This window comes from Microtus oregoni, unplaced genomic scaffold (genome assembly GCF_018167655.1).
Source record: "Microtus oregoni isolate MIOR12 unplaced genomic scaffold, Mior012 000006F_ref0000085, whole genome shotgun sequence".
NCBI lineage: Eukaryota > Metazoa > Chordata > Mammalia > Rodentia > Cricetidae > Microtus > Microtus oregoni.
This window is the reverse complement of record NW_024543065.1, coordinates 39,445,239-39,472,901: the sequence shown is the minus strand read 5'-3', so window position 1 is coordinate 39,472,901 and position 27,663 is coordinate 39,445,239. Positions and strand designations below refer to the sequence as shown.

Below are 27,663 nucleotides of genomic sequence, written 5' to 3'. Positions count from 1 at the left end.
ACAACTAAACTGATGTTGATTAGATAGTGTGATGACTTTGCAGCTTCAAATGCGTCTCCCACAGCAACTAATATGTGTGACAACCCTAGATGAAGAGTTTTTACATAGATATTCAGACATATTGTGTCTCTAATTCTGCATAAAGAATGAAAACAAGAGACTTGCCCGCTGTTAAATTCTTATATGATTCTGTTTCTCCATCCTTCACTTATGTACAACCATAGGCCTTTATTTCCACAGTACAGTTCTTCACTGTCTCTTTAAAGTAAACCAAGAATATTTGTAGTACAAATGATATGTTTGCATTCTTTGAAATATGAGGTGTCACTAATAATGGTGACTACTTACTTTCCTAGCACTTGCCTGAGTGGCAGCTGCAGCATATGATATTTGACAACACTTGGGAATTGTGATCTACCAGTTCTTTGCTATTATTAAAGAAGCACGTGTCTCTTTTCTATAAGTCCAAACTGTTTACTCACTGTCAACAATAGCTTAATTATGTCTTATTGTTACTCTTCAATAATTTTACTTATTGTAGCTTTGTCTTTTACCACTTTGAACACTATGCACTTTTGATTTTGTGTATCATTGATAGCTCTCATCAAATTTAGCACTTTAGATCACTATGCCACAACAAGAGCTCAAATCGTTGACGTTTCTTGATATTTAGTGTGCAGAAGTTAGTGTTTCACTTCCATAAGTTCTTATTTCAAATGTAGACAAAAGTTTCTCTCTACAGGATGGTGTATGTTGTTCAGATATACCTGGTATAATTATCCTTAATCTCTGCATTTATTAAATGGAGTAGTTATATCATTCTGCATTGGAGGCCAGTGGCAACTAAAGACAAGTGTTACTGAAAACAATGAAATCCATTCCCTTTTTATGGTCTATATGAGTATTTCTCATGTCCATACCCACAGATGAATTTATTTTCCAACTATTCTGGTATATAAATTTATTAAAAATTAAATATTTAAAGAACATTTTGTGTTTTTAATCAATAAAGAAAAAATACAAGATGGTAATGATAGACATGAGAGAATATGTTAACTATATTGTCCAGTAAATATGAAAGAATTAGTAGTACAGGAGCCAAATTTTCCCCCCGAAGACTACTGTGCACAGTCATTGTTTTTTTTAAATTTATTTATTTATTAAAGATTTCTGTCTCTTCCCCACCACCTCCTCCAATCAAGTCCCTGTCCCTCGTCAGCCCAAAGAGCAATCAGGGTTCCCTGCCCTGTGGGAAGTCCAAGGAACCCCCACTTCCATCCAAGTCTAGTAAGGTGAGCATCCAAACTGCCTAGGCTCCCACAAAGCCAGTACGTGCAGTAGGATCAAAAACCCCTTGCCATTGTTCTTGAGTTCTCAGTAGTCCTCATTGTCTGCTATGTTCAGCGAGTCTGGTTTTATCCCATGCTTTTTCAGACCCAGGCCAGCTGGCCTTGGTGAGTTCCCGATAGAACATCCCCATTGTCTCAGTGTGCGGGTGCACCCCTCGCAGTCCTAATTTCCTTGCTCATGCTCTCTCTCTTTCTGCTCCTGATTTGGACCTTGAGATTTCTGTGCGGTGCTCCAATGTGGGTCTCTGTCTCTGTCTCCTTTCATCGCCTGAAGAAGGTTAATATTCAGGAGGATGCCTATATGATTTTCTTTGGATTCACCTTCTTATTTAGCTTCTCTAGGATCGCGAATTATAGGCTCAATGTCCTTTATTTATGGCTAGAAACCAAAAATGAGTGAATACATCCCATGTTCCTCTTCTTTGGTCTGACTTACCTCACTCAGGATAGTGTTTTCTATTTCCATCCATTTGTACCCAAAATTCAAGAAGTCCTTGTTTTTTACTGCTGAGTAATACTCTAATATGTATATATTCCATACTTTCTTCATCCATTCTTCCATTGAAGGGCATTTAGGTTGTTTCCAGGTTCTGGATATTACAAACAATGCTGCTATGAACATAGTTGAGCATATACTTTTGTTGTATGATAGGGCATCTCTTAGGTATATTCCCAAGAGTGGTATTGCTGGGTCCAGGGGTAGGTTGATCCCGAATTTCCTGAGAAACCGCCACACTGCTTTCCAGAGTGGTTGCACAAGTTTGCATTCCCACCAGCAATGGATGAGTGTTCTTGTTACTCCACATCCTCTCCAGCAAAGGCTATCATTGGTGTTTTTGTATTTAGCCATTCTGACAGATGTAAGATGATATCTCAAAGTTGTTTTGATTTGCATTTCCCTGATCACTCAGGAGGTTGAGCATGACCTTAAGTGTCTTTTGGCCATTTGAACTTCTTCTGTTGAGAATTCTCTGTTCAGTTCAGTGCCCCATTTTTTAATTGGGTTAATTAGCATTTTAAAGTCTATCTTCTTGAGTTCTTTATATATTTTGGAAATCAGACCTTTATCTGCTGCGGGGTTGCTGAAGATCTTCTCCCAGTCAGTAGGTTGCTTTTTTGTCTTAGTGACAGTGTCCTTTGCTTTACAAAAGCGTCTCAGTTTTAGGAGGTCCCATTTATTCAATGTTGTCCTTATTGTCTGTGCTACTGGGGCTGTACGTAGCAAGTGGTCTCCTGTGCCCATGTGTTGTAGAGTACTTCCCACTTTCTCTTCTATCAGGTTCAGTGTGTTCAGATTGATATTGAGGTCTTTAATCCATTTGTACTTGAGTTTTTTGCATGGTGATAGATATGGATCTATTTTTATTCTTCTAAAATTGACATCCAGTTATGGCAGCACCATTTGTTGAAGGTGCTTTCTTTCTTCCATTGTATACTTTTAGCTCTTTTATCGATAATTGGGTGTTCATAGGTTTGTGGGTTAAAATACGGGTCTTTCTTTCGATTCCATTGGTCAACATCTCTGTTTTTGTGCCAATACCAAGCTGTTTTCATTACTGTAGCTCTGTAATAGAGTTTGATAATGCCGCTGAAAGTACCTTATTTTATAGGATTGTTTTGGCTATCTTGGGTTTATTGTTTTTCCATATAAAGTTTATTATTGTTCTCTCAAGATCTGTGAAGAATTTTGTTGAGATTTTAATGGGGATTGCATTGAATTTATAGATTGCCTGTGGTAGAATTGCCATTTTTACTAAGTTCATCCTACCCATCCAAGAGCATGGGAGATCTTTCCATTTTCTGGTGTTCTCTTCAATTTCTTTCTTCAATGTCTTAAAGTTCATGTCAAATAGATGTTTCACTTCTTTGATTAGAGTTACCCCAAGATACTTTATGCTATTTGTGGCTATTGTGAAAGGTGATGTTTCTCTGATTTCCCACTCTGCTTCTCTATCTTTTGTGTATAGGAGGGCTACTGATTTTTTTTTAGTTGATCTTGTATCCTGCCATGTTACTATAGGTGTTTATCAGCTGTAGGAGTTCTTTGGTGGAGTTTTTGGGGTCGCTTATGTACACTATCATATCATCTGCAAATAATGAACGTTTGACTTCTTTTTTTCCAATTCGAATCCCCTTGATCTCCTTATGCTGTCTTATTGCTATTGCTAGAACTTTAAGTACTATATTGAAGAGGTATGGAGAGAGTGGACAGCCTTGAATTGTTCCTGATTTTAGTGGGATGGCTTTGAGTTTCTCTCCATTTAATTTTATGTTAGCTGTCAGCTCTCTGTATATTGCTTTTATTATATTGCGGAATGAACCTTGCATCCCTAGTCTCTCCAAGACCTTTATCATAAAGGGGTGTTGAATTATGTCAAATGTTTTTTCAGCATCTAATGAATGATCATATGGATTTTTTTCAGTTTATTTATATGAGGGATTACATTGATAGATTTTCGTCTGTTGAAGCAGCCCTGTCTCTCTGGGATGAAGCCTACTTGATCATAATGTGTAATTTTTTTGATGTGTTCTTGGATTCGGTTTGTCAGTATTTTATTGAGAATTTTTGCATCCATGTTCATGGGTGAGATTGGCCTATAATTCTCTTTCTTGGTTAAGTCTTTGTGTGTTTTCGGTATCAGGGTGACTGTAGCTTCATAAAAGGAGTTTGGCAATGACTCTTCTGTTTCTATTATGTGAAACACATTTAGGAGTATAGGCATTAGGTCTTCTTGGAAGTTCTGATAGAATTCTGCATTGAAACTATCTGGTCCAGGGCTTTTTTTGGTAGGGAGTTTTCTGATGACAGCTTCTCTAATTCCTCACGACTTAGAGGTCTATTTAAATTGTTCACCTGGTCTTGATTTAATTTTGGTAAATGATACTTATCTAAAAGTGTCCATTTCGTTAAAATTTTCCAATTTTGTGGCATATAGGCTTTTGTAGAAGGATATAATAATTCTCTGAATTTCTTCTGCGTCTGTGGTTTTGTCCCCTTTTTCATTTCTGATCTTGTTAATTTGCATGTTCTCTCTCTGCCATTTGATCAGTTTGGATAGGGGTTTGTCAATCTTGTTGATTTTCTCCAGGAACCAGCTTTTTGTTTCATTGATCTTTGGATTGTTTTCTGTGTTTCTATTTTGTTGATTTCAGCCCTCAGTTTGATTATTTTGAGTCTTCTACTCCTCCTGGGTGAGTCTCCTTCTTTTCTTTTCTAGAGTTTTCAGCTGTGCTGTTAAGTCTCTAATGTGTGCTTTCTCCATTTTTTTATGTGGGCACTTACTTAGTGCTATGAACTTTCCTCTTAGCACTGCCTTCATAGTGTCCCAATGGTTTGTGTATGTTGTGTCTTTATTTTCGTTGAATTCAAGGAAGATTTTAATTTCTTTATCCATTTCTTCCTTGACTCAGGGGTGTTTCAGTAGTTGACTGTTCAGTTTCCATGAGTTTGTAGGCTTTCTGTGGTTAGAATTTTTGTTAAATTCTAACTTTGTTCCATAGTGATCCGATAGTACACAGGTGGTTACTACAATTCCTTTGTATCTATGGATGTTTGCTTTGTTACCAGTTATGTGATCAATTTTTGAGAAGGTTCCATGAGATGCTGAGAAGAAGGTATATTCTTTTCTGTTTGGATGGAATGTGCTATAGATACCTGTTAAGGCCATTTGGCTCATTACATCTGATAGTTCTCTTATTTCTCTGTTAAGTTTCTGTCTGGTTGACCTGTCCATTGGTGAGAGAGGAGTGTTGAAATCTCCTAGTATTAGAGTGTGGGGTTTGAGTATTCTTTGAGTTCTAGTAATGTTTCTTTTACATATGTGGGTGCTTTTATATTTTGGGTGTAGATATTCAGGATTGAGACTTCCTCCTGATGAAATGTTCCTGTTATGAGTATAAAGTATCCATCTCTATCTCTTCTATCTTGTTAGATATTAGTATAGCCACACGCACTTGTTTCTTTGGTCCACTTGTTTTGAAAACCTTTTCCCATCCCTTTACTCTGAGGTAGCGTCTGTCTTTGAGTGTGAGGTGTGTTTCCTGTAGACAGCAGAATGTTGAATCCTGATTTCATTCCATTCTCTTAACCTTTGCCTTTTTATAGGTGAACTGAGTCCATTGATATTAAGTGATTATAGTGACCAGTTGTTGTTAGCTCCGGTTATTTTTTTGGTATTAGAGTTTGTGTGTTTCCTTTTTTTGAGCTGTGCTGGTGGAGGTTTGTCAGATGCTTGTGTTATTATGGGTGTTGTTGGCTTCCTTGGATTGTGATTTTCCTTCTAGTATTTTCTGTAAGGCTGGGTTTGTGGGAATGTATTGTTAAAATCTGTTTTTGTCCTGGAATATCTTGTTTTCTCCATCGATGGTGAATGCAAGCTTTGCTGGGTATAGTAGTCTGGGCTTTGCATCCATGTTATCTTAGAGTCTGCAGCACATCTATCCATGACCTTCTCGCTTTCATGGTTTCCATTGAGAAGTCAGTTGTAATTCTGATAGGTTTCCCTTTATATGTTACTTGACCTTTTTCCTTTGCAACTCTTAGTATTCTTTTTTTGTTGTTGTTCTGTATGTTTTGTGTTTTGATTATTATATTGCGTGGTGATGCTTTCTTTTGATCCAGTATATTTGGTGTTCTGTATGCTTCTTGTACCTTCATAGGAGTATCTTTCTTTAGCTTGGGAAAGTTTATTTATTTATTTATTTATTTATTTATTTATTATGTATACAATATTCTGTCTGTATGCCTGAAGGCCAGAAGAGGGCGCCAGACCTCCCTACAGATGGTTGTGAGCCACCATGTGGTTGCCGGGAATTGAACTCAGGACCTTTGGAAGAGCAGGCAATGCTCTTAACCACTGAGCCATCTCTCCAGCCCGGGAAAGTTTTTCTGGGTCTTTGAGCTGTAATTCTTCTTCTTCTACCCCTATTATTCTTAGGTTTGGTCTTTTCCTGGTGTCCCAGATTTTCTGGATGTTTTGTGTTAAGAAATTGTTGGATTCGTTTTGTTCTTTAATCAGTGAGTTTATTTCCTCTATAGTATCTTCACTGTCTGAGATTTTTTTCTTCTATCTCTTGTATTCTGTTGGTAATACTTGTCTCTGTAGTTCCTGTTTGTTTACCCAGAATTTCCATATCCAGCCTTCCCTCGGATTGTGTTTTCTTCATTACTTCCATTTCATTTTTCAAGTCTTGAACTGCTTTCCCTACCTGTTTGATTGCTTTTTTTCTTGTTTTTCTTATGTATGTTTGAGAGATTTTTTCTTTTCGTCTATCTTTTTGTTTGTCATCTCTATTTCTTTATGGCAGATTTTCACCTCCTGTTTAAAGTCCTCAATTATTTTCATAAAGTTCCATTTAAAGTCAATTTCTTCTATTTCTTCTGGAGTAGGGTGTTCAATTCTTCTTGTTTTCGGATCCCTGGATTCTGGTGATGTCATGTTGCCTTTCAGGTTGTAGGAATTCTTGCATTGGTGCCTGCCCATCTCTTCCTTCAAATGGATCCAGGAGAGTTTTGGTGTTTTGGTACAGTCTTTGTTGTGACTGACTCTCTGGGTGGATCTCCTCAGTGCAGGAGCAGGAACTGTTTCTGTCTGTCTGGATGGAACTCCTCTGCACCATCGGGATGGAACTCCTCAGCACTGAAACAGGGATGCCTTGTATCCCAAGGGCATTGCAGACAAAAGGGAGAATGTGGGGGCAGGGCAGGGTTGAGTAGAACACAACAGACCCTACAGCACAAGCTAAAGGTGCCTGCACTCCCTTGCAGGGACCTTCATGCCTACGAGGCAGGCAGACACCCACCCCTCTGTGTGGATGGCCTTAGTGCAGGTGCAGGAAACTTCCTGAGCCAAGGACCTTGCAGACAATAGGGCAGGCTTGGTCCTGTATATTTTTTCATATTTTACTAAAAGCAAAGAGTGTATGTCCAGTTACCCTATCTTTGTGGGGAGGAGATAGTGGTAATAAAAGAAATGGCTTCTTGGCATTTATGGAGGATGGATTCCATTATGGGTCTAATGTATGCTATAAGTGTGAATTCCGATGTGAATGTTTTTAAGATACCCAATTCAAACTTTTCTAGTATTATATGGCTGAAAATTAAAGGAGTTAATTCAGGAAAGTCATCAGGCTAGATCTGAAGTTGTATTAGATAACAAAGGTAGCATAAAATCTACAAAATAATATTTTATCTCAGAGTAATGAGGAGAGTTACTCTCAGGGAATAGAACATATGGACTGAAGGTATAGCCACTGACTGACAAATCCATCAGGGAACAACAATGAACTTTCAAGTATGCTGTTTCCAAGCCAAATGAGCATTGCAAAAATGCTGAAGGATACAGAAGGATACAGAAGGTTATGAACCCTGCAACCAGTACTCATCTCCCATATAGGCAAATTTCAATGCAAAACCAAATGAACAAAAAATAAAACTTCAAGCCAACACAACTACAAATATTACAGTTATAGGCTAAAATGAGAGTATGTTCAATGACATACTAGAAAAATACAAAGAATGATAATAACAAAATTCCAGAACATCAAACAGGACACAAATCACTACTAGAAGAAGGCAGTGAAATCATAAAACCTTGCATATCATAAAGAACTCAGTGAGCATGTGATAGATACTTTCCAAATAGTAGAAACTGATAAAAATATTCAAACTCAAATATGTAAAGAAAACACAAAAGCAATCCAATAAATATCTCAAAAAATTTGCTCATAAGGGAAAACTTCAAGTTGACTACAGGATGGCAAGGCTCAGAGACAAGTAGAAGAATTAGAACACTGAAACTATGACAGCTAAAAATAAGAAAAATTGAAATATATATGAGACAAAGGGGATGCGATTAAATATTCAAAGTTACTAAAACTAGACAGAAGGACTAATGAAGACATCAACAATATGTTCAATAAAATGCAACAGTAATTTCCCAAAATGCAATGAGATACATAGCCATCTGGAGACAGGAAGCATTTATACACATATTATCAGAAAAAAACCTTCCTATGATGTATTTTAAATAAATTTGTATTATAATGGTACAGAATGGAAATTGAAGGGTTCAGAATAGAAATTCCTTTCATAGAAAGACCTTTCATAAATAACAAAAGATTCCCTCATGAATTCCTTTTAAAAGGGCAGAGTATCAGTGAGCCAATTCAAGGAGTTAGAGATATGTTTGCAAAATCATGTTACTATACCCAACAAAGTTATCCTTTATAATGAAATGAGGCTTTGAGATCTCTTCAAGGGCAGAACTTAGGTAGGAAGGGAAAGCATAATTGAATTCTGTGAGGGAGAAAGCAGAGCAGGAGATATGCCATGCATCTGCCAGAAACAGATGCCCGGAATTTTACGTAGTAAGCCACTGCCACATGGTATACACAGATTAATAGAAATGGGTTAAATTAAGATGTAAGAAGTAGCCAATAAGAAACTAGACCTAATGGGTCAAGCAGTGATTTAATTAATACAGTACCTGTGTGGGAGGTAATTTTGGGGCTAAACTAGCCGGACAATCGAGATGAACAAGAAGCTCACTCTCTGCAACAGCTCAGCATTCATTGAGAGTTAAAATTTAAATCAAACAAAAGTCTTATACAATAGAAGGAACCCATCTTTACTTAATAAGATCACTTTTCCATTAATTACTCAATGTTTTCCAGCCTGATCATATTAAAAAGTTTTTCTATGACAACCATATTGATAACATTGTACTACCGGAAAAGAAACTCAAAGAATTTCCAATGAAATCCTAACTGAAGCCAGGTGTATGTGTTGGTGAGTATGCTTAATCAAAACTCTTGGGTGGCAGAGGTAGAAAAAACCTTATCTGTTTATGTCCAGCCTGGCCTGCTTAGCATGTCCTAGTGAACGAGGTTTGCATAAACAGACACTGGCTCGAATAAACAGAGATTGGACAAGGATTGGCATTTTCTTCATGCTTCTTGAAAACAGTCCTTAATATCTTAGCAAATACAAAAAAAGAAATTGTAAAAATTAAATAAAGAAAAGAGGAGAAGAAATAAAAGCACTGATAGCTTACATATTTAATCCCAGTGTTCAGAAGGCAGGAGAGGGAGATTTCTGTGTAATCTAAGTTAATGTACTCTATTTAGAAAGTTGAGGTCTACCAGGACTTCTCGACCAGTGAGAAAGAACAACCACCACACAAGGATTCTTCTCAGATCACGCTTTATTGGAGTGCCCTTGGTTGAGAGAGAGCATGAAGCGAAGGGGCAGGAAACAAGAGAGGGAGAGAGAGAACATGAAGCAAAGGGGCCCAAGAGCCCTAAGGCAGCTGCTTATATATGGAAATGGCACACGGGTCGCCCTGTGATTGGCTGCCACCAACAGCTGACACCAGACTGCATCGGGATAGGCCCAGGGACCCTTATCCACCACGCATGCTGGAAGTGGGGGACATGCAGCTCTCAAAGGCTTAGCCAAATATGGAGTTGTTTATTTCCAACAAGACAGGATGTCGGCGCCATCTTGTAATGGCGATCCTGTCTGGCTCACTACATACCAATACTACAACTTGAGACTCTGTTTAAAGAAAACCACAAGAAAAAAGGGAAGATTTGTAGTAAATCATCTTGTGGAGAACATGAAAGAACTAATGCAGAGGGGAAACTGTGGTGTTGACACATAGCTCAGTTCTGAACAGAGGATGCAGAGTGAGCACACAACAATCAGAGATGTCTAAAACTGTGTATAGGTCCCAATTGAGAGTTTTTTGGTTACACAAAGCTTTTTTATTTTAAACTTTAAAAAACACTTCAATGAAATTTTTACAAAATCAAACTTTTATTCAGGCTCCCTAAATATTTGCAGCCTTTTAATCATTTACACCTTAGAAAACACCATTTCTTACAGCTCAATGCATATCTATTAAGCTCACTCTCCCTATTTAGCTGTATTTTTTTCTCTTTACACTATGTCATGCTTTGCAGTGCTGTTTTTGGAGTTCATGTGTGCCATCTGAAATTTAAAGAGATATTCCCCTGTTTCAGATGTCCATTCATCTTAGTTTCTATGATGTTGCTATGATTAAATACTGACCAAAATCATATTAAGGGGAGATTTGATTGGGCTCATGAATGGCAAAGAAATGACAAGGCAGGCAGGTATATGGAGACTGCAACTAAATTGTAGACCCTGAAGGAACATAGCTAACTGACTTTCTCTGAATTCTCATGCAGATCTGAGTAGGGACAGCACTGCCCACAGAGGGCAGGGCAGTCTTACATCAATTATCCATTAATAAAATGCTTAAATAATTTGACAACAGGCTAATTCAATGGAAAGAAACATTTCACTTAAGGTTTCCTCTAACTTATTAATGTATTTTGTGTCAAGATGATGAAAATTATGTAGAAAAACCACGTTGCAAGTTCTATAGTGTTTGTTCATATCAAACAACTAATTCTTCCTCCTTAATTTCTATGTTTGGGAATCTACTCAAATTTATATCAGTTTGTTTCCATACATTTGTATGCCTGGTATTATAAAATATATTAAGTTTAATCTGATCACCACTTTGGTGTATATAAAATCAGTTTATGGGTATTTAAACATAATAATAAAGTAGAATCATAGAGAGAAGGTAAAACACCTAACACCAGCATATCTGATTTTGCACAGATGCCGTCCTCTGTGTAATGTGTAGACTGTGGTCCTGGATTCAGAAAATTCTTACAGGAGGGAATGGCAGCCTGCTGTTTTGATTGCAGCCCCTGCCCACAAAATGAAGTTTCTAATGAGACAAGCGAGTGTTTGCTGCTGAGATAAATCCTTCACATCACATAGATCATCTTCTCTCAGTCATACTGAGTTGATCAATGGACCAAAAGACAACTGAAGAAATAAAATATATCACTTTCCTAAGTTAGTTTTATAGAACTATGATTTATTAACAAATCATAGTTAACTATAAGTAACTTGTTATACCATTGTAGTAGCATTTCGATTGCATTTTAATAAATAAAGAGTACCTGAAGATCTAAGAGTAAAACAGTCCCACTGGTCTGCCTTGCAGACACATTATGGCAACATGCACCTTTAATCCCAATAGCCACAATGACAGGCATATTTAATCCCGGTAACTACCCTAGTTAATAAAGAAATCGGCTGATGCGTATCTTTAATCCCAGTGATACATGCCTTTAGTCTCTGCCCTAGAGAGGAATATAAGATGGGGAAAGACAATTCTCAAACATAGTTCTTTTTGAAAGTCTGCAAGACAGGATAGCCATTTTGGAGTGAGGTTGAGGAAAGACCCAGTGGCTGACTGCTTTGCTTTTCAGATCTTCAGGTTGAACCCCAATTTCTGACCCTGAGTTTTTCTTAATCATGCTTCATTTGGCACCCAACTTTTTGGGGATATAAATTCATGAAAATGATGTTTGCTTGATAATTTTTATACAGCAGTCCAGGACACTGATCGATTGGAATTCCAGTTCTAAGAGCTGGACCCAAATCTAGCCACCTGGTTCAGAAGAAAAACTAGAGATCCAAGCTCCCATCTTTCCTGTATTAGCTTCCATGTAAAGATCCAAAATACACAGAGAATCTGGGTATATGTGCTATTGTGGTTTCTTTGAATTGTTTGATTTCTGAGGAAGGAGCAACACCTGCCAAAAGACATTTGATTATTGATGATGCTGGATTGATCCAACCTATATATTTTGAAAATGCCTTGACTTCAAAATTTAAGTCAAAAGATATGTTACTTTGGAGAAGAGGTTTTACTTTTATTTCCAAAGAAAGTGAGAGGTTGTGGATTCATACGGGTTAAGAGAAATAAGGTTTGACCAGGAAAGATTACCTGAAAAATCTCCAGTGGAAACAGATGACTCAGATGATCCAATGTTTCAGAGTACATTTGTTGCAGTTTCCTCTGAGTTCTACATCCAGAACAGCTTTAAGACTTCTGGCTGCCATGATCCAATAAGTACATGGCCGTAATCATAAAATTTTTTCTGGTAACCAAAAGATTATTAGCAACCCAATCAACAAGATGTAGCACAGAAAACTATGCCCCAATTCCCCCAAATGGATTATGGATTTTTTTTTGTTTAAAACATTTGTACTTATTGTATATAGTTTTCTTATATTAACAATAGCCTTCTTTTTATTATTTTTTGACATAAAAGAGAAATGTAGAGGCATTTCAATTATAGTTTAATAAATATATACTGCCTGAAGATCTGAGAGTAGAGCAGACCCACTGGTCAGCCTTACAGACAAGCCTGTGGTAACAAACACCTTTAATCCTAGTAGCCACCCTAGTTAATATAGAAACTGGGTGGTGCATGCCTTTATCCCAGTGGTGCATGCCTTCAATCCCAGCCCTAGAGGGGAATATAAAATGGTGGGTGACAGCTCTCAGATAAAGTCTCTTTTGAGATTCCAGGAGGCAGGATAGCCATTTCAGACTGAGGTTGAGGTAAGAGTCAGTGACTGCAGTTTTGTTTTTCAGATCTTCAGGTTGAACCCAATTTCTGACCCTGTGTTTTTATTAATCATACTTCATACCATGACATACTTCTTTGATTCATTGAAAGTCTATATTAGCTAGCCATTTCTCAAAAAAGTTTTGACACTCATACAACAGTGTGAACAAATTCTACACAATGTTGTTAATAGTAATTAATATCCTCTGAAACTACATATAGATTTTATTCCAGTCCTTAATCTTCAATAATATTTATTTTCTTTCAATTATCATGTCTCTATATGTCACTCTATAAGTTTATAGCCACCATATATTTACAGAAATCAATAGAGAAGAGACTAGGTCATCAGAGTAATTATACTCTATTATGTGCATCTTGGGAACCAAATTCAAGTACTCTATAAGATTAATAAGGAGGAAAAATCACTACTTGTAAATTTTTCAATGACCATTAATTATTAGACTGAAGACTTCAAGCAATATTCAACGATTCCTTTTCCAAAGATCAATGTGATTTACTATCTAGTGAAGTGTAATCAGTGTTAGCACATAATGTAGAAAATATGGAGTCTTACAATCATCATTTTTACATACAGCACACAGTTAGTAATGTCAAAGGTTAGAGAATTTAATTCATTTCCTGTGAAAGCAACTAGCCACAATTATGCAAGTATTCCTGTCTCCTATACAGCTCATATCAGTCAACTGAGTGTTTAGAGATGCTTACATAAAAATGACAGATAGATAGTTAGATAGATAGTTTACTTCCGTGTTGCCTGTCATCCTATATAATGAAAGTTTATAAAGGACATTTATGTGTGGTAAGATGATTCACAAGTTAAATCCCTTGCTACTAAAATTAAAGATGAGCTCATACCTGGACTCATGTGGTAGGAAGTGGTTGCCTACTCATTGAGATTGTGTTCTGATCTCTATGCACCTACACATATGTAACATGAGGGCCTGCTTGTTGGGGTTTCTGTCCTCCCACAAGGTCCCAAAGCCGGTAAGACCCAAAAGAAATTACACAGAGGTCTCCATAAGTTATGAAATGATTGTATCATTAGCTAAGGCTTCTTATTAACTCTTATAACTTATATTAGCCCATTAATTCTAGTATATGTTAACCACATGGCTCGGTACCTTTTTCAGTGGGGTAGGTCACATCTTCCTTCTTTGGTGTCTGGACAGGACTGGGGAGGAATGGACTTCCTCCTTCCCAGAATTCTCCTGCTCCCATTGACCTGCCTGTACTTCCTTTCTGGTTGTCCTGCCTATACTTCCTACCTGGCTCCTGGCCAATCAGCGTTTATTTAAAACATAATTGAAGAATATAGAATTGTCACTCACCACACATAGAGCATACCCCCAATTAATTAAACAAACTGCAATTAAATTGTCTTAAATATAAACAGACCTGTTAGTCGCGAAGAATTAGAAGCTGTTTTCAAAAACCTCCCTACCATAAAAAGTCCAGGACCAGATGGTTTCAATGCAGAATTCTACCAGAACTTCCAAGAAGACCTAATACCTATACTCCTTAATGTATTCCACAATATAGAAACAGAAGGGTCATTACAAAATTCCTTTTGTTTTTGTTTTTGTTTTTGTTTGATTTTCGAGACAGGGTTTCTCTGGAGCTTTTGGTTCCTGTCCTGGAACTAGCTCTTGTAGACCAGACTGGCCTCGAACTCACAGAGATCCGCCTGCCTCTGCCTCCCGAGTGCTGGGATTAAAGGCATGCGCCACCGCGGCCCTGCGTCTCTTGAATTTTTCACATTGATCAATGATTTAAAAATGAATATATGAATAGGTTTATTGTTTGGTTAAAGCCTCCGCCATTGTCTGTATTTTTAGAGTAAGCATTTTAAAATAAGAACTTGAAATCACACTCTTTGAAAGGTGTTGATGCCTCACTTTATTTGTGGAAGATACACTCTAATGAACTTTTAAAGCTTTTCACGAGCTTCCAGCTACTTATATTATTCTAATCTCACAGCATAGACCATTTGTAACATTATTGGCAGTGGTTTAGAATATGGTACAGCTCATAATAATATATCTGTTGACTACTCAGGATCATCTGTAGATCTCTGTCCATATTAATCACCATACCCTCTTACAGAACAACAACTAAAAACTTCCAGTTTATACTGGCCTTAGCTTTTTCCATGGATGAAGTCAACAGGAACCCTGATCTTCTACCAAATTCATCACTTGTATTTGAATGTCCAGAGGGTGGTTGTGCAACTGGGACAAAATTATATAGTCACTTTCACTTGTCTGAAAAAGTTCGTGATTTGCCCCCTAATTATATCTGTTATGAACAGACTATGTGTCTCGTGGTGCTTACAGGACCAAATTTGGCAACATCTGTGATGGTTGGGACTATGTTCAACCCCATCGTACCTCAACAGGTGAGATTTTTGTTGTGACTTTGCAAGAAATTCTAACTCTGCTCTTATAATCCTAGTTGCTAAGAAGATTCTAAGTAGGATACTACTGTCAAATTTGTGTTAAACGGTGTCGTTCACAATTTTCTTCATTTGTGACGGGGCCTCATTTCCTTTTTTGAAATTGAGATGAGGGAAGAAGTAACAGATAAGGAGTTTTTTTAAGGAAGTCTACACCTAAAGTAAGTTTACAAGTTCTTATGTACATGTGCTACCTCATGCTGCTCCCTGTGTTGTAGGTCCTGCAGATTACCTATGGACCTTTCCATCCCATCCTGAGCAATTGTGAACAATTTCCCTTTCTGTATCAGATGGCTGCCAAGGACACATCTTTAGCCCTGGCCATGATATCTTTGATGCTTTACTTCAACTGGAACTGGATTGGACTGGCCATCTCAGACAATGATCAGGGTACTCAATTTCTCACACAATTAAGAGGAGAGATGGAAAAAATTACAGTCTGCTTTGCTTTTGTGAGTGGGATCCCAGTCGAGATGCATTTATTCTTGACAAGAGTTGAAGTTTATTAAACCAAATAGTGACATCATCCACAAATGTGGTTATCATTTATGGAGACCCAGAGAGTTCTCTAGCTGTGGCCTTTAGAAGGTGGCGATCTCTAGGTTTACAGAGAATATGGGTCACCACCTCACAGTGGGATGGCACTACAACTAAGAATGACATCCCACGTAATTCATTCAATGGGAAAATAACCTTTGCACATTATCATGCTGAGGTTTCTCATTTTAAAACATTTGTCCAGACACTGAACCCTCTCAAATACACAGAAGAATTCCTGGCCAGGCTGGAGTGGATGAACTTCAACTGCAAAGTCTCAGCTTCTATGTGTCAGACCCTGAAGAACTGCTTATCCAATGCCTCATTGCAATGGCTAAAAGCACAAACTTTTGACATGGCCTTTAGTGATGAGAGTTATGACATATATAATGCGGTGTATGCTGTGGCCCATGGCCTCCAGGAAATGCTTCTTCAGCATGTATATAATCAACCCATGGATAATGGAAAAGGACATTTTGCTCACTGCTTGAAAGTAGTGTTTCCTCTTTAATATCAAATTTGATGTCATCAATGTCAATGTCTTTAAATGTCTGTCAAATGTCCCAATTTACTAAATTAGGGAATATTTCATACAATATAAAGATTTATGGAAATTTTTCTTCTTAATAATGTAAATATGGATGCTGGTATAAATCTTAATGGTGTTGAAGGTACAATTTGTAAAAAATACACTGATTTTGTTACAGAGTACCTGACTATCACCACAGCTATTCTAAAACTGTAAGCCCAAGTCCTTTCTTCTTAACCCTCTTCCTAATGAGAAGATGAATCCTTGCATATTTATTTTCAAATATGTGATAATCCGTTTATGAAATGATTTTCACTAGTGTTCTAAACTGAATCTGCTCACACTGTAGGCACTTGGGACCTCATTTCTCATCCTGAGTGAAAGTAATTACACAGTAAACAGTGTCATTCTTCAGTTAAGACATACATTTGTGTACATAAGTATGAATGCCTGGTTCTCCTTGTATATGGTTTCACGTTTTTGTGTTTCCAGGTATCTCTTATTGTATCTGTGTTAGTGGGTATATGTGTGTGTGTGTGTGTGTGTGTGTGAATGTGTGTGTATGTGTGTGTGTGTGTGGTTCTGTACATCCACATATCTATCTGTTTGAGGAACTGAAAATAAATTTCTTTTGTACCAATGTCTTTCTGTATGGGAATTTGTTTCTGTGCATAACTTCTCTGTTTCTTCAGTGCATGTTTATATGTGTTGGGTTCATTGTGTATATTGCTTGAACATATGTATATCTTTGTTTTTGTTTGTCTGTCTGTCTGTTTCTCTCAATCTATCTTTGTATATGAGCATAAATCCATCAATATCAATAACTCTCTATGGAGGTGTTTTTGTCTGTGAGTGTCTCCTTGTGTGTATTTGTAATTTAATTTGTGCATGTATTTGTGGCCCTGTTTATGTGTTTCACAGCTTTCTGTTTTTGTGTGTCTGTTTTGGTGCATATGTTTCACTGTGTGTATCATTGTTTTCATGTGTAAGTGTTGGCATTTGTGTGTATGTCTGTATGAAATGTATGTAGATGCATTATGTATGTCTATATGGAAGTGAATCTCTGACTGTATGTCTCCGTCTCTCTTTCTTATGGTGTGTGTGTGTTTTCATATTGGTGTTTTGTATCTGCGTATATGTCTGTGATTCTGTTTGGTGCTTTTTTCTGAAAGAACTTAAATTCTAGGAACAATATGATAACTTTATTTGTCCACATGATTTACTGTTATTTCCCCTCTAGACACCTTCAATAATACTGCCTTTAAGATGAAATAAAATACATTTTATGAATTTGAGAAAGGACACACACACTATCGAATGGTGAATCTTTTTCAGCTGCACTCCTTTCTGAGGAAAACACACTTCACTAATCCAGTTGGAGACAGAATGATTATGAACCAGAAAGAAAATCTTCAGGAAGAGTATGACATTTTTCATATTTGGAATTTCCCATATGGTCTTGGACTTAAGGTGAAAATAGGCGAGTTTAGCTCATATTTTCCATATGATCAACAGCTGCATATATATGAAGACATGATAGAGCATGCAACAGGAAGTAGACAGGTGGGTCTGATTTAACTGCATTCTTTTGCATTACACAGCAGTAACACAGACAATGGGATTGATTTGTGCTGTCTTATAATGAACTAAAAATAATTAGTCACTTTACAAAGCATTTACATTCCTTCTATTCTATGATTTTTGATATATTTTTGATGTGACAATTTATTAGTACTTTAAGAATTTCAGAAATGCATACAATGAATATTTATCATTCCACAATATCATTCTTTTCCTCTAATATATAATGTGTAATGACTGTTACTACTGTGCTATGTTTTTATTGATTTTTATTGAGCTCTACATGTTTCTCTGCTCCCCTTTCTGCTCTTCCTCTCCCATTCATCCCTCCCCCCAAAAGTACCCATGCTTTCAATTTACTCAGGAGATATTGTCTTTTTCTACTTCTTGTGTAGATTAGATCTATGTATGTCTCTCCTACCATCCTCATTGTTGTCTAAGGTCTCTGGGATTGTGGCTTGTAAGCTATTTTCTTAGCTTCTTGTTTAAAAACCACTTCTGAGGGAGTACAGAACCGTTTTTCTGTGTCTGGGTTACCTCACTCAAAATGATGTTTCCTAGCTCCATCCATTTTCCTGAAAATTTTAAGATGTCATTATCTTTTTCTGCTGTGTAGTACTGCAGTGTGTAAATTAACACTTTTTTAAAATCCATTTTTGGTAAGGGGCATTTAGGCTGTTTCCAGGTTCTGGTATGACAAATAATGCTGCTATGGACATAGTTGATGATATGTCCTTGTGGCACAATAAACATCTTTGGATAAATACCCCAAAGTGGTATTACTGGGATTTAGGGAAGGTTTTATTTCCTACTTTTCTGAGAAATCATCATACTGGCTTCCTAATGGGTTGTACGATCTTGCATTCCCACCAGCAATTCAAAAGTGCTCCCTTTACCCCACACCTCTCCAGCATAAGTAGTCATCAGTGTTTTTGATCTTTGCCATTCTTACAGTTGTAAGATGGACTCTCATCACAAAGCAGGCCACACCTAACTTTATAGAAGAGAAAGTGAAAAGTACATTTGAACGCATTGGCAATGGAGACCACGTCCTAAATATAACCCCAGCAGCACAGACACTAAGAGAAAAAATTAATAAATGTGACCGCCTGACCCTGTATAGCTTCTGTAAAGCAAAGAACACTGTCAATAATATAAAACAGCCTACAGAATGGGGAGAAACAAACTTTACTAACCACACATCAGACAAAGATCTGGTCTCCCAAATATAAAAATCTCAAGAAATTATTCATAAAGAGAACAAATAATTCAAATCAAAGTTTTAGTCAGGTTCCTCAAATATGTGGAGGATTTGTAAAGCTTTACGCCTCAGGAAACACCATTCTTTCCAGCTCAATAGGTATCCGTTATGCCCTTTCTCACTCTGACTATTTACCTGTGTTTTTCTTTATGATATGTCAGGCTTTGCAGTGCTGTTTTTAGAGTTCATGTGTGCTATCTGACATTTTATGAGACATTCCCTCTATTTCAGATATCTGTTCATCTTTGTTTTCTGTGACGTTGCTGTGATTAAATATTGACCAAAATCTTATAGAGGAGAAGGTTTGATTGGGATCATGAATTACAGCAAAGAAATGACAAGGCAGGCAGGTGTGAGGAGACACTTCTAAATCACAGAATCTGAAGGAACATAGCTTACTGGTTTACTCAGAATTCTCACACAGCCCTGACTAGGGACAGCATTGCACACAGTGGGCTGGGTAGTCCTATATCAACTACCGATTATTAAAATGCTTAAATAATTTGACAGCATGCTAATTCAATAGAGAAAAATATTATAGTTAAGGTTCCCTCTGACTTATTAATGTACTTTGTGTCACTGTGATGAAAATTAAGTAGAAAAACCACTTTGAAAGCTCTACAGTATTTGTTCATACCAAAAATAATTCTCCCTCCTAAATTTCTAGATAAGGGAAGCGACTCAAATTTACATTAGTTTGTTTCCATACATTTGAATGCCTTGTATTATAAAATGTATTAAGCTTAATCTGATAACTCTTTTGGTGTATATAAAACTAGCTAATTGGTATATCAACATGATAATGAAATATATTTATAGAAGTAGGTAAAACTCCCGACACCAGCATGTATCTGATTTTTCACAGATACTGCCCTCTGTGTGCAGTGCTGATTGTGGTCCTGGATTCAGAAAATTCTGGCAGGAGGGAATGGCAGCCTGCTGTTTTGATTGCAGCCCCTGCCCACAAAATGAAGTTTCTAATGAGACAAGTGAGTGTTTGCTAATGAGATAAATCCTTCACTTCAGATAGCTCATCATCTCTCAGTCATACTGAGTTGATCAATGGACCAAAAGACTATTGAAGAAATAAGATATAATGCTTTCCTAAGTTGATTCTTATTGTTCTTTGATTATTAACAAATTTATTTTAAAAAACTTGTTATACCATTATAGTGGCATTTCAATTGTATTTTAATAAATAAAGACTGTCTGAAGATCTAAGAGTAAAACAGTCCCACCAGTCAGCCTTACAGACCACATTATGGTAACATACACCTTTAACCCCAATAGCCACAATGTGATGTGCACATTTAATCCCAGTCACTACACTAGCTGATATAGAAATCAGGGGGTGCATACCCTTAATTCCAGTGCTATATGCCTTTAGTCTGAGCCCAAGAGAGGGAGATGTAAAGTTCTCAGACATGGTCTGTTAGTTTTTCATATTTCACATTTGTTTTATTTTTGTATATTGTAGCCAAATTTTGAATATTGATACCAATTTTGTATATTGATACAAATTTGAGATTAATTTTGTTAAAACATATTGTACATGCATTTTGAATCTTGTTCAAAATATGGAACATATACGGCTCATTTACTCTGGCTGTTTCCACTGTGTTGGCCAAAACAGTGACTGTGCTGCTTGCTTTCAAAGTCACAACTCCTGGAACAAGGATGAGGTATTTTCTGATTTCTGGTGTTCCCAACTATATCATTGCCATCTGTGTGCTCATCCAAATTATTCTCTGTACAATCTGGCTGCAATTTTATCCTCCTTTTATTGACAGAGATGTGCACTCTGAGCATGGCCAAATCATCATTGTATGCAACAAGGGCTCAGTTACTGCATTCTACTGTGTCCTGGGATACCATGGCTCCCTTGCATTAGGGAGCTTCATTGTTGCTTTCTTAGCCAGGAATCTCCCTGACACATTCAATGAAGCCAAGTTGCTGACCTTCAGCATGCTGTTTTGCGGTATCTGGATCACCTTCCTTCCTGTCTACCACAGCACCAAGGGCAAGATAATGGTGGCTGTGGAGGTCTTGTCCATCTTGGCTTCCAGTGCAGGCCTACTGGGATGCATTTTTATCCCCAAGTGCTACATAATTTTGTTAAGACCAGAGAGAAATTCTCTTCAAAAGATAAGGGAGAAAACATTTTCCTGAACACACATTTCATAAATTGTATCTGACAATTACCGTATTGGTTCAGAACCACCTAATACAATACAATGTAAACTGATAGGTTTACCTTTATAAGTAATTTGGCCTTTTTCCTTTGCAGCTCTTAATATTCTTTCCTTATTCTGTATGCTTTGTGTTTTGATAATTATATGGCGAGGGGATGTTTATTTTTTGATCCAGCCTATTCGGTGTTCTGTATGCTTCTTGAACCTTCACAGGTATATCTTTCTTTAGGTTGGGAAACTTTTCTTCTATAATTTTATTAAATACATTTTCTGGACCATTGAGCTGCACTTCTTCTTCTTCTCCTCCTATTATTCTTAGGTTTGGTCTTTTTATTGTGTCCCATATTTCCTGAATATTTTGTAATGAGAGTTTGTTGGACTTGCTGTTTTCTTTGATCAGAGTGTTTATTTTCTCTATGGTATCTTCAGAATCTGAGATTCTTTCTTCTATCTCTTGTATTCTGTTGGTTATGCTTGTTTCTGTAGACAAAGGTCTGATCTCCAAAATATATAGAGAACTCAGGAAACTAGACTTTAAAATGCTAATTAACCCAATTAAAAAATGGGGCACTGAACTGAACAGAGAATTCTCAGCAGAGGAAGTTCAAATGGCCAAAAGACACTTAAGGTCATGCTCAACCTCCTTAGCAATCAGGGAAATGCAAATCAAAACAACTTTGAGATATTATCTTACACCTGTCAGAATGGCTAAAATAAAAAACTCCAATGATAGCCAATGCTGGAGAGGCTGTGGAGGAAGGGGAACACTCATCCATTGCTGGTGGGAATGCAATCTTGTGCAACCACTTTGGAAATCGGTGTTTTGGTTTCTCAGGAAATTCGGGATCAACTTACCCCTGGACCCAGCAATACCACTCCTGGGAATATACCCAAGAGATGCCCTATCACATGACAAGAGCATTTGTTCAACTATGTTCATAGCAGTATTATTTGTAATAGCCAGAACCTGGAAACAACCTAGATGCCCTTCAATGGAAGAATGGATGAAGAAAGTGTGGAATATCTATACATTAGAGTACTATGCTGCATTAAAAAACAATGACTTCTCAAATTTTGCATGCAAATGTATGGGAATAGAAAACACTATCCTGAGTGAGGTATCCCAGACCCAAAAAGATGAACATGGGATGTACTAACTCATAATTGGTTTCTAGCCATAAACAAGGGTCACGGAGTCTACACTTGGTGATCCCAAAGAAGCTAAGTAAGAAGAACCTTCATCTGGTGATGGATGGAGACAGAGACAGAGACCCACACTGGAGCACTGGACTGAGCTCCCAAGGTCCCAAGGAGGAGCAGAAGGAGGGAGAACATGAGCAAAGAAGTCGGGACCACGAGGGGAGCTCCCACCCACTGAGACAGTGGAGCTGATCTATTGGGAGCTCACCAAGGCCAGCTGAACTGTGACTGAAAAAGCATGGGATAAAACTGGACTCTCTGAGCATGGCCAACAATGAGGGCTGATGAGAACCCAAGGACAATGGCAGGGGGTTTTGATTCTACTTAATGTGCTGGCTTTGTGGGAGCCTAGCCAGTTTGGATGTTCACCTTCCTAGAAATGCACGGAGGGGGGAGGACCTAGGACTTACCACAGGGCAGGGAAATCTGACTGCTCTTTGGGCTGGAGAGGGAGGGGGAGAGGAGTGGGGGAAGGGGGAGAAGGGTGGGAGGAGGGGGAGGGAAATGGGAGGATGGGAGGAGGAGGAAATTTGTTTTCTTTTCTTTTCTCAATAAAAAAAAGTTAAAAAAAACAATACAATGTAAACTGTATGAATGGCTAATAATTCTCATCATTTCTTCTAATGAGGAGGCACAGCAGTGTCATGTATACGACTTTTCTGTACAGTTTCATTTATAATGATCCGCACAGCCAATTATTTTATAAGATTCAATTTTTTACAATTAGTGTACAAGAGATGTATTCCTTAATTCGTCAATTCTGGCAAAATTAAAATAAACGCTAAGTAATTCTACTGATAAAGAAGTGAATGTGGAACTTTGAATGCAAATGAAAACAGAGAAATCTTTTAGTAGAGTTAAATATTGCTATCAGATGGTAAAACTAGTAAGCTCATTTTTGGAGCAAGAAAAGTGAATACCATTGCATCCTAGGGGTTAGAGGAGTAGAATTTAGGACAGAGAAAAGTGTATGATAAATAGATATAATGGATACTGAGGAAGATGAAATGTTTCTCTGCATTTAAATTCATGTGTGCTTTTTCTGAGGAAATGAGTTCACTATCCATTCCCCACAACTTGCAGTCCTGTAACAATAGCTCTAATGAAAGAGTTTCACTCTTCTGACTTCCAAGAACACCTACATTCTGATGTGCACATAATAACACACTCAAAAAACAAACATACTCCTAATTGAAGTTAAAATAATTTTTACAATTGAATTTATAAATCACTGAAATGGAACACTGGTTTATTTTTTTCCCTTCATTAAAAATATTTTTTCCCACATAATAATCCCTGATTATGGCTTCTCCTGCCTTTATTCCTTTATTCTTCCATACTCCTTCCCATAACCCCTTTATGTTATTTTACCCACCACTTCTATCTCTCACTGCAAATAGTTTTCTATGGGAAAGTAAAAAATTAATCCTAAGATTAAGAAAAGCTAATGCATTATGTTAGGTCAAAATTAGAAACATGAGGAAATATCTAAAGAAAATCAATGAGAATGAGTCCCATGCGTTTGCACATTCATGAATCCCATAAAATTTAACCTGAAACCTATAATAAATATTCAAAGTATCAGTAGGTTAAAAAGAGAGATTTGTTATACATATGTACTACATATATATACATACACATATATATATAATGTATGTATTGGTTAATATGTATGTTATGACAAGCTAACAATTAGAGACAATGGGAAAACTCTGACACAACACTGGGAGACAAGGACATCCAAGAATTAGGTTGAGTGAATTTTCTGCTCACATATCTTTTGGGCATTCAAATTCTTTATTGAGACTTTTAGGAGGAAAGGCAATTATCATTAGTCAGTGATTATAAACTGGATTTTATTTCAGGGTTAAGGACGAAGCCTGTGTTTACTTATACTTTTAGGAATGTAATCACCACTGAGAAACACACATGTAAGAACTGTGCCTGCTGCTCCAGGTTCTGTGATTTCTTCGTGTTTCAATCCTGTTTATATAGAAGGCCTTTTTTCTTTGTTGTCCTCCATCCAGCCTGGCTTTAATATACTGCACATCATCTTCCATACTATTTTCTGTGGCTTGCAGGAAGAAATGTGAAGGAAACAATTCTTTTAAATTTAGATTTACTTTTCGCACTACCATGTCCAGTCGTTGGTTTCTATATTTGTTTGTTTCTGCTGCTGAAAGTTTCTCTGATGATGTCAAAGCAAGGCACTGATCTATAAGTGTAATACAATGCCATTGCAAGACACTTGTTCTTTTTTTTTTGTACATTAGGATTTGGTTTTACTGTAGATAACTAGGCCATCTAGTCTGTGATTTTTCTTCACCCAAGTAGTTTCTGGTTGGATCAATTTTGTGGATCTGGTATTCAATCCAACCTGATATTGATTACTTGCTCTTAGAAATTTTGTGCAACCATTCTTTCATCTATTTTGTGGGCAGGATATCTCTGTAGATCAAAAGGTTTTTGGATATCTTTTCATCTACAGTTTATGTTTGGTACAGGATAAAGTGTATTTCAGTACCAAAGACAATAGAATGCTGGGTTAAAGCTCAATGAAAGATCCAGGTCAACTCCAGCATGTTCAATCTGTTGTGAAGTTGAAGTTGTTTAGGTTTTATTAAAAAGGTCTTGCCATTAATCTTTGGATGATCATCTATAATCTTGTCTGTAAATGGGGTGTTTGGTAACAGCCAGTGTATCACTTTTAGGCAATAACTCTATTGGATGTAACCATACGATAAAAAGTCTGCCTCACTTATTCATTAGTAAATTCATTTAGATCTCCTTCAGAGATGTATATCATTTAGGAAGGTTCATCTGTATATGTTTTCTACAGTAGTAATCATTAATTTTAGCAGTCTGACAGAAAGAACCAAAAGGTGAATGTCTGCACACATGGTTGGACACCCCACTTTCAAGTCCCCCCATACCTGGGAAAAACCCTGGGTCCCTTCTCCTGTTGTGATGTAGCTGCCCTCATTCCCCTTGACTGACAGCAGAACTTCCTTGTGGTCTGTAATTGACAAGGATGCTTGTGTTCTTTCTGGCTGGTGGTTTTCCACAGAAGTTTTGTAAAGGTATAAAAGGCTTTAGCTCTGGAGAAATAAAGGTTGTTGTGCTTTCACCTGAAAAGAAACCTTCTTGTCTCGATCTCGTTACCACCCACCTGTCTAGGCCTCCAGGCTGCACTGGCGCAGACTCCCCCACCTGCGTCAGCTTCTCTAGTCAGCCATCAGGAAAAGTTCCTGCAGGTGGGCTGCTCAAATACCCCATCCCACCCATCAGAACCTGAAATCTACAAGTCCCACTCCACCCCAAAACTTCCTATTACCTCACCACAACCTCACTGGAAGTCTGAAACACAGCCTGCTACTAGACACAGAGGACCAAGAAAGGAACAATTAAGCACAAATTGTGATTGCACAGAGTGGACCAAGAGAACAGGCCCAAGAGAGAACTCAGTGGCTACCTGAGACTCAGAGAACAACAGTACAGAGCAGACCAGGAAGAGTTTCAAAAGACACAGACAGCCACACCAAGGATTGGAATAACATACAAAGACACTGCTGGGAACAACTGGAGTAAGAGATGTGTAGGGACCAATAGAAAAATGTATCAAAAAGCCTAAAAAGCAACATGGGACATCAGAACTCAGTGATACAGAAAGACTTTATCATGCCAAACCAAAACAGGAGAAGAATATGATTTTAAAGATAATTTTATGATGATGAAGGAGAACTTTAAAGAGGAGATAAAAAATTCCCTTAAAATGGTGGAAAAGACAAAAAAATCAAGAAATCGTTCAAATAGCAGAAAATGAGGACGGCTGAGAAGTCAAGAACAATGGCACTGGGTTTTGATCCTAGTGTACGTACTGGCTTTGTGGGAGCCTAGGCTGTTTGGATGTTCACCTTACTAGACCTGGAAGGAGGTGGGAGGTCCTTGGACTCCCCACAGGGTAGGGAACCTGGTCTGCTCTTCTGGCTGATGATATAGGGGGAGTTGATTGGGGACGGGGAGGGATATGGGAGGCAATGGTGGGGAAGAGACAGAAATCTTTAATAAATAAATAAATAATAATAAAAAATAAAAGTAAATAAAATTTTAAAAAAGAAATCGTTCAAAAATCCAATAAAAATCAACAGGAGAAGTACACAGCTCATAAGTTCAAGACTTGAAGATTGAAATATAAGCAATAAAGGAAACATGAACCAAAGAAATTCCGGAAATGGGAAATCTGGGTAAATGAACAGAAACAACAGAAGCAAGCATAATCAACAAAATACATGAGATGGAAAAGATAATCTCATGTTTTGAAGATACTATTGAGCAAATAGAATCACTGGTCAAATAAAACATTAAATCCAATAAATTCTTACCACAGAACAGCCAGGAAATATGGGACACCATAAAAGGACCAAACATAAGAATAATAGAGATAAAACTCTGAGAGTTCCAGCCCAAAGGCACAGAAAATATATTCAACAAAATCATAGAAGAAAACTTTTTCAACCTAAAAAAGGATATCCTTATGAAGGCTCAAGAAATGCACAGAACAACAATAGACTTGACATAAAAGTACCCTTGTCATGTACTAATCGAAACACAAAACATACAAACGAAGAAAGAATGTTCATAGTGTCAAAGGAAAAGTTCATGTAACATATGGAGTCAGACATGAAAGCCTGAAGGTCCTGGACAGACAAACTGCAGACAAGACACTAAGAGACCATGGATGAAAGCCAAGACTAAGCTGTTTTCACTACTGAAGCTCTGGAATAGAGTTTGAAGTCAGGGATGGTAATGCCTCCAGAAGTTCCTTTATTATATAAGATTGTTTTGGCTATCCTGGGTTGTTTTTCATATAAAGTTGATTAATGTCCTTTCAAGACCTGTGAAGAATTTTGATGGTATTTTAATGGTGATAGCATTGAATCTATAAATTGTTCATGGTAGAATTGCCATTTTTACTATGTTGATCCTCCCAATCCAAGAGCAAGGGAGATCCTTTCATTTTCTGGTATCCTTCTCAATTTCTTTCTTCAAATACTTAAAGTTCTTGTCAAATA

The 27,663-nt window shown here is 37.3% G+C and overlaps 1 protein-coding gene across 1 annotated transcript in view; it reads left to right on the top strand.

The window, feature by feature from the left end:
- LOC121449793 (vomeronasal type-2 receptor 116-like) overlaps positions 1 to 21,368 on the top strand; it is a 31,540-nt gene extending 10,172 nt beyond the window's left edge. The window contains 6 exon segments of the mRNA XM_041654469.1: positions 14,943 to 15,234; positions 15,510 to 15,795; positions 15,798 to 16,321; positions 17,693 to 17,920; positions 20,065 to 20,188; positions 20,767 to 21,368. Of these exon segments, the coding sequence (XP_041510403.1) occupies positions 14,943 to 15,234; positions 15,510 to 15,795; positions 15,798 to 16,321; positions 17,693 to 17,920; positions 20,065 to 20,188; positions 20,767 to 21,368 (2,056 nt within the window).
- Positions 21,369 to 27,663: the final 6,295 nt, after the last annotated feature.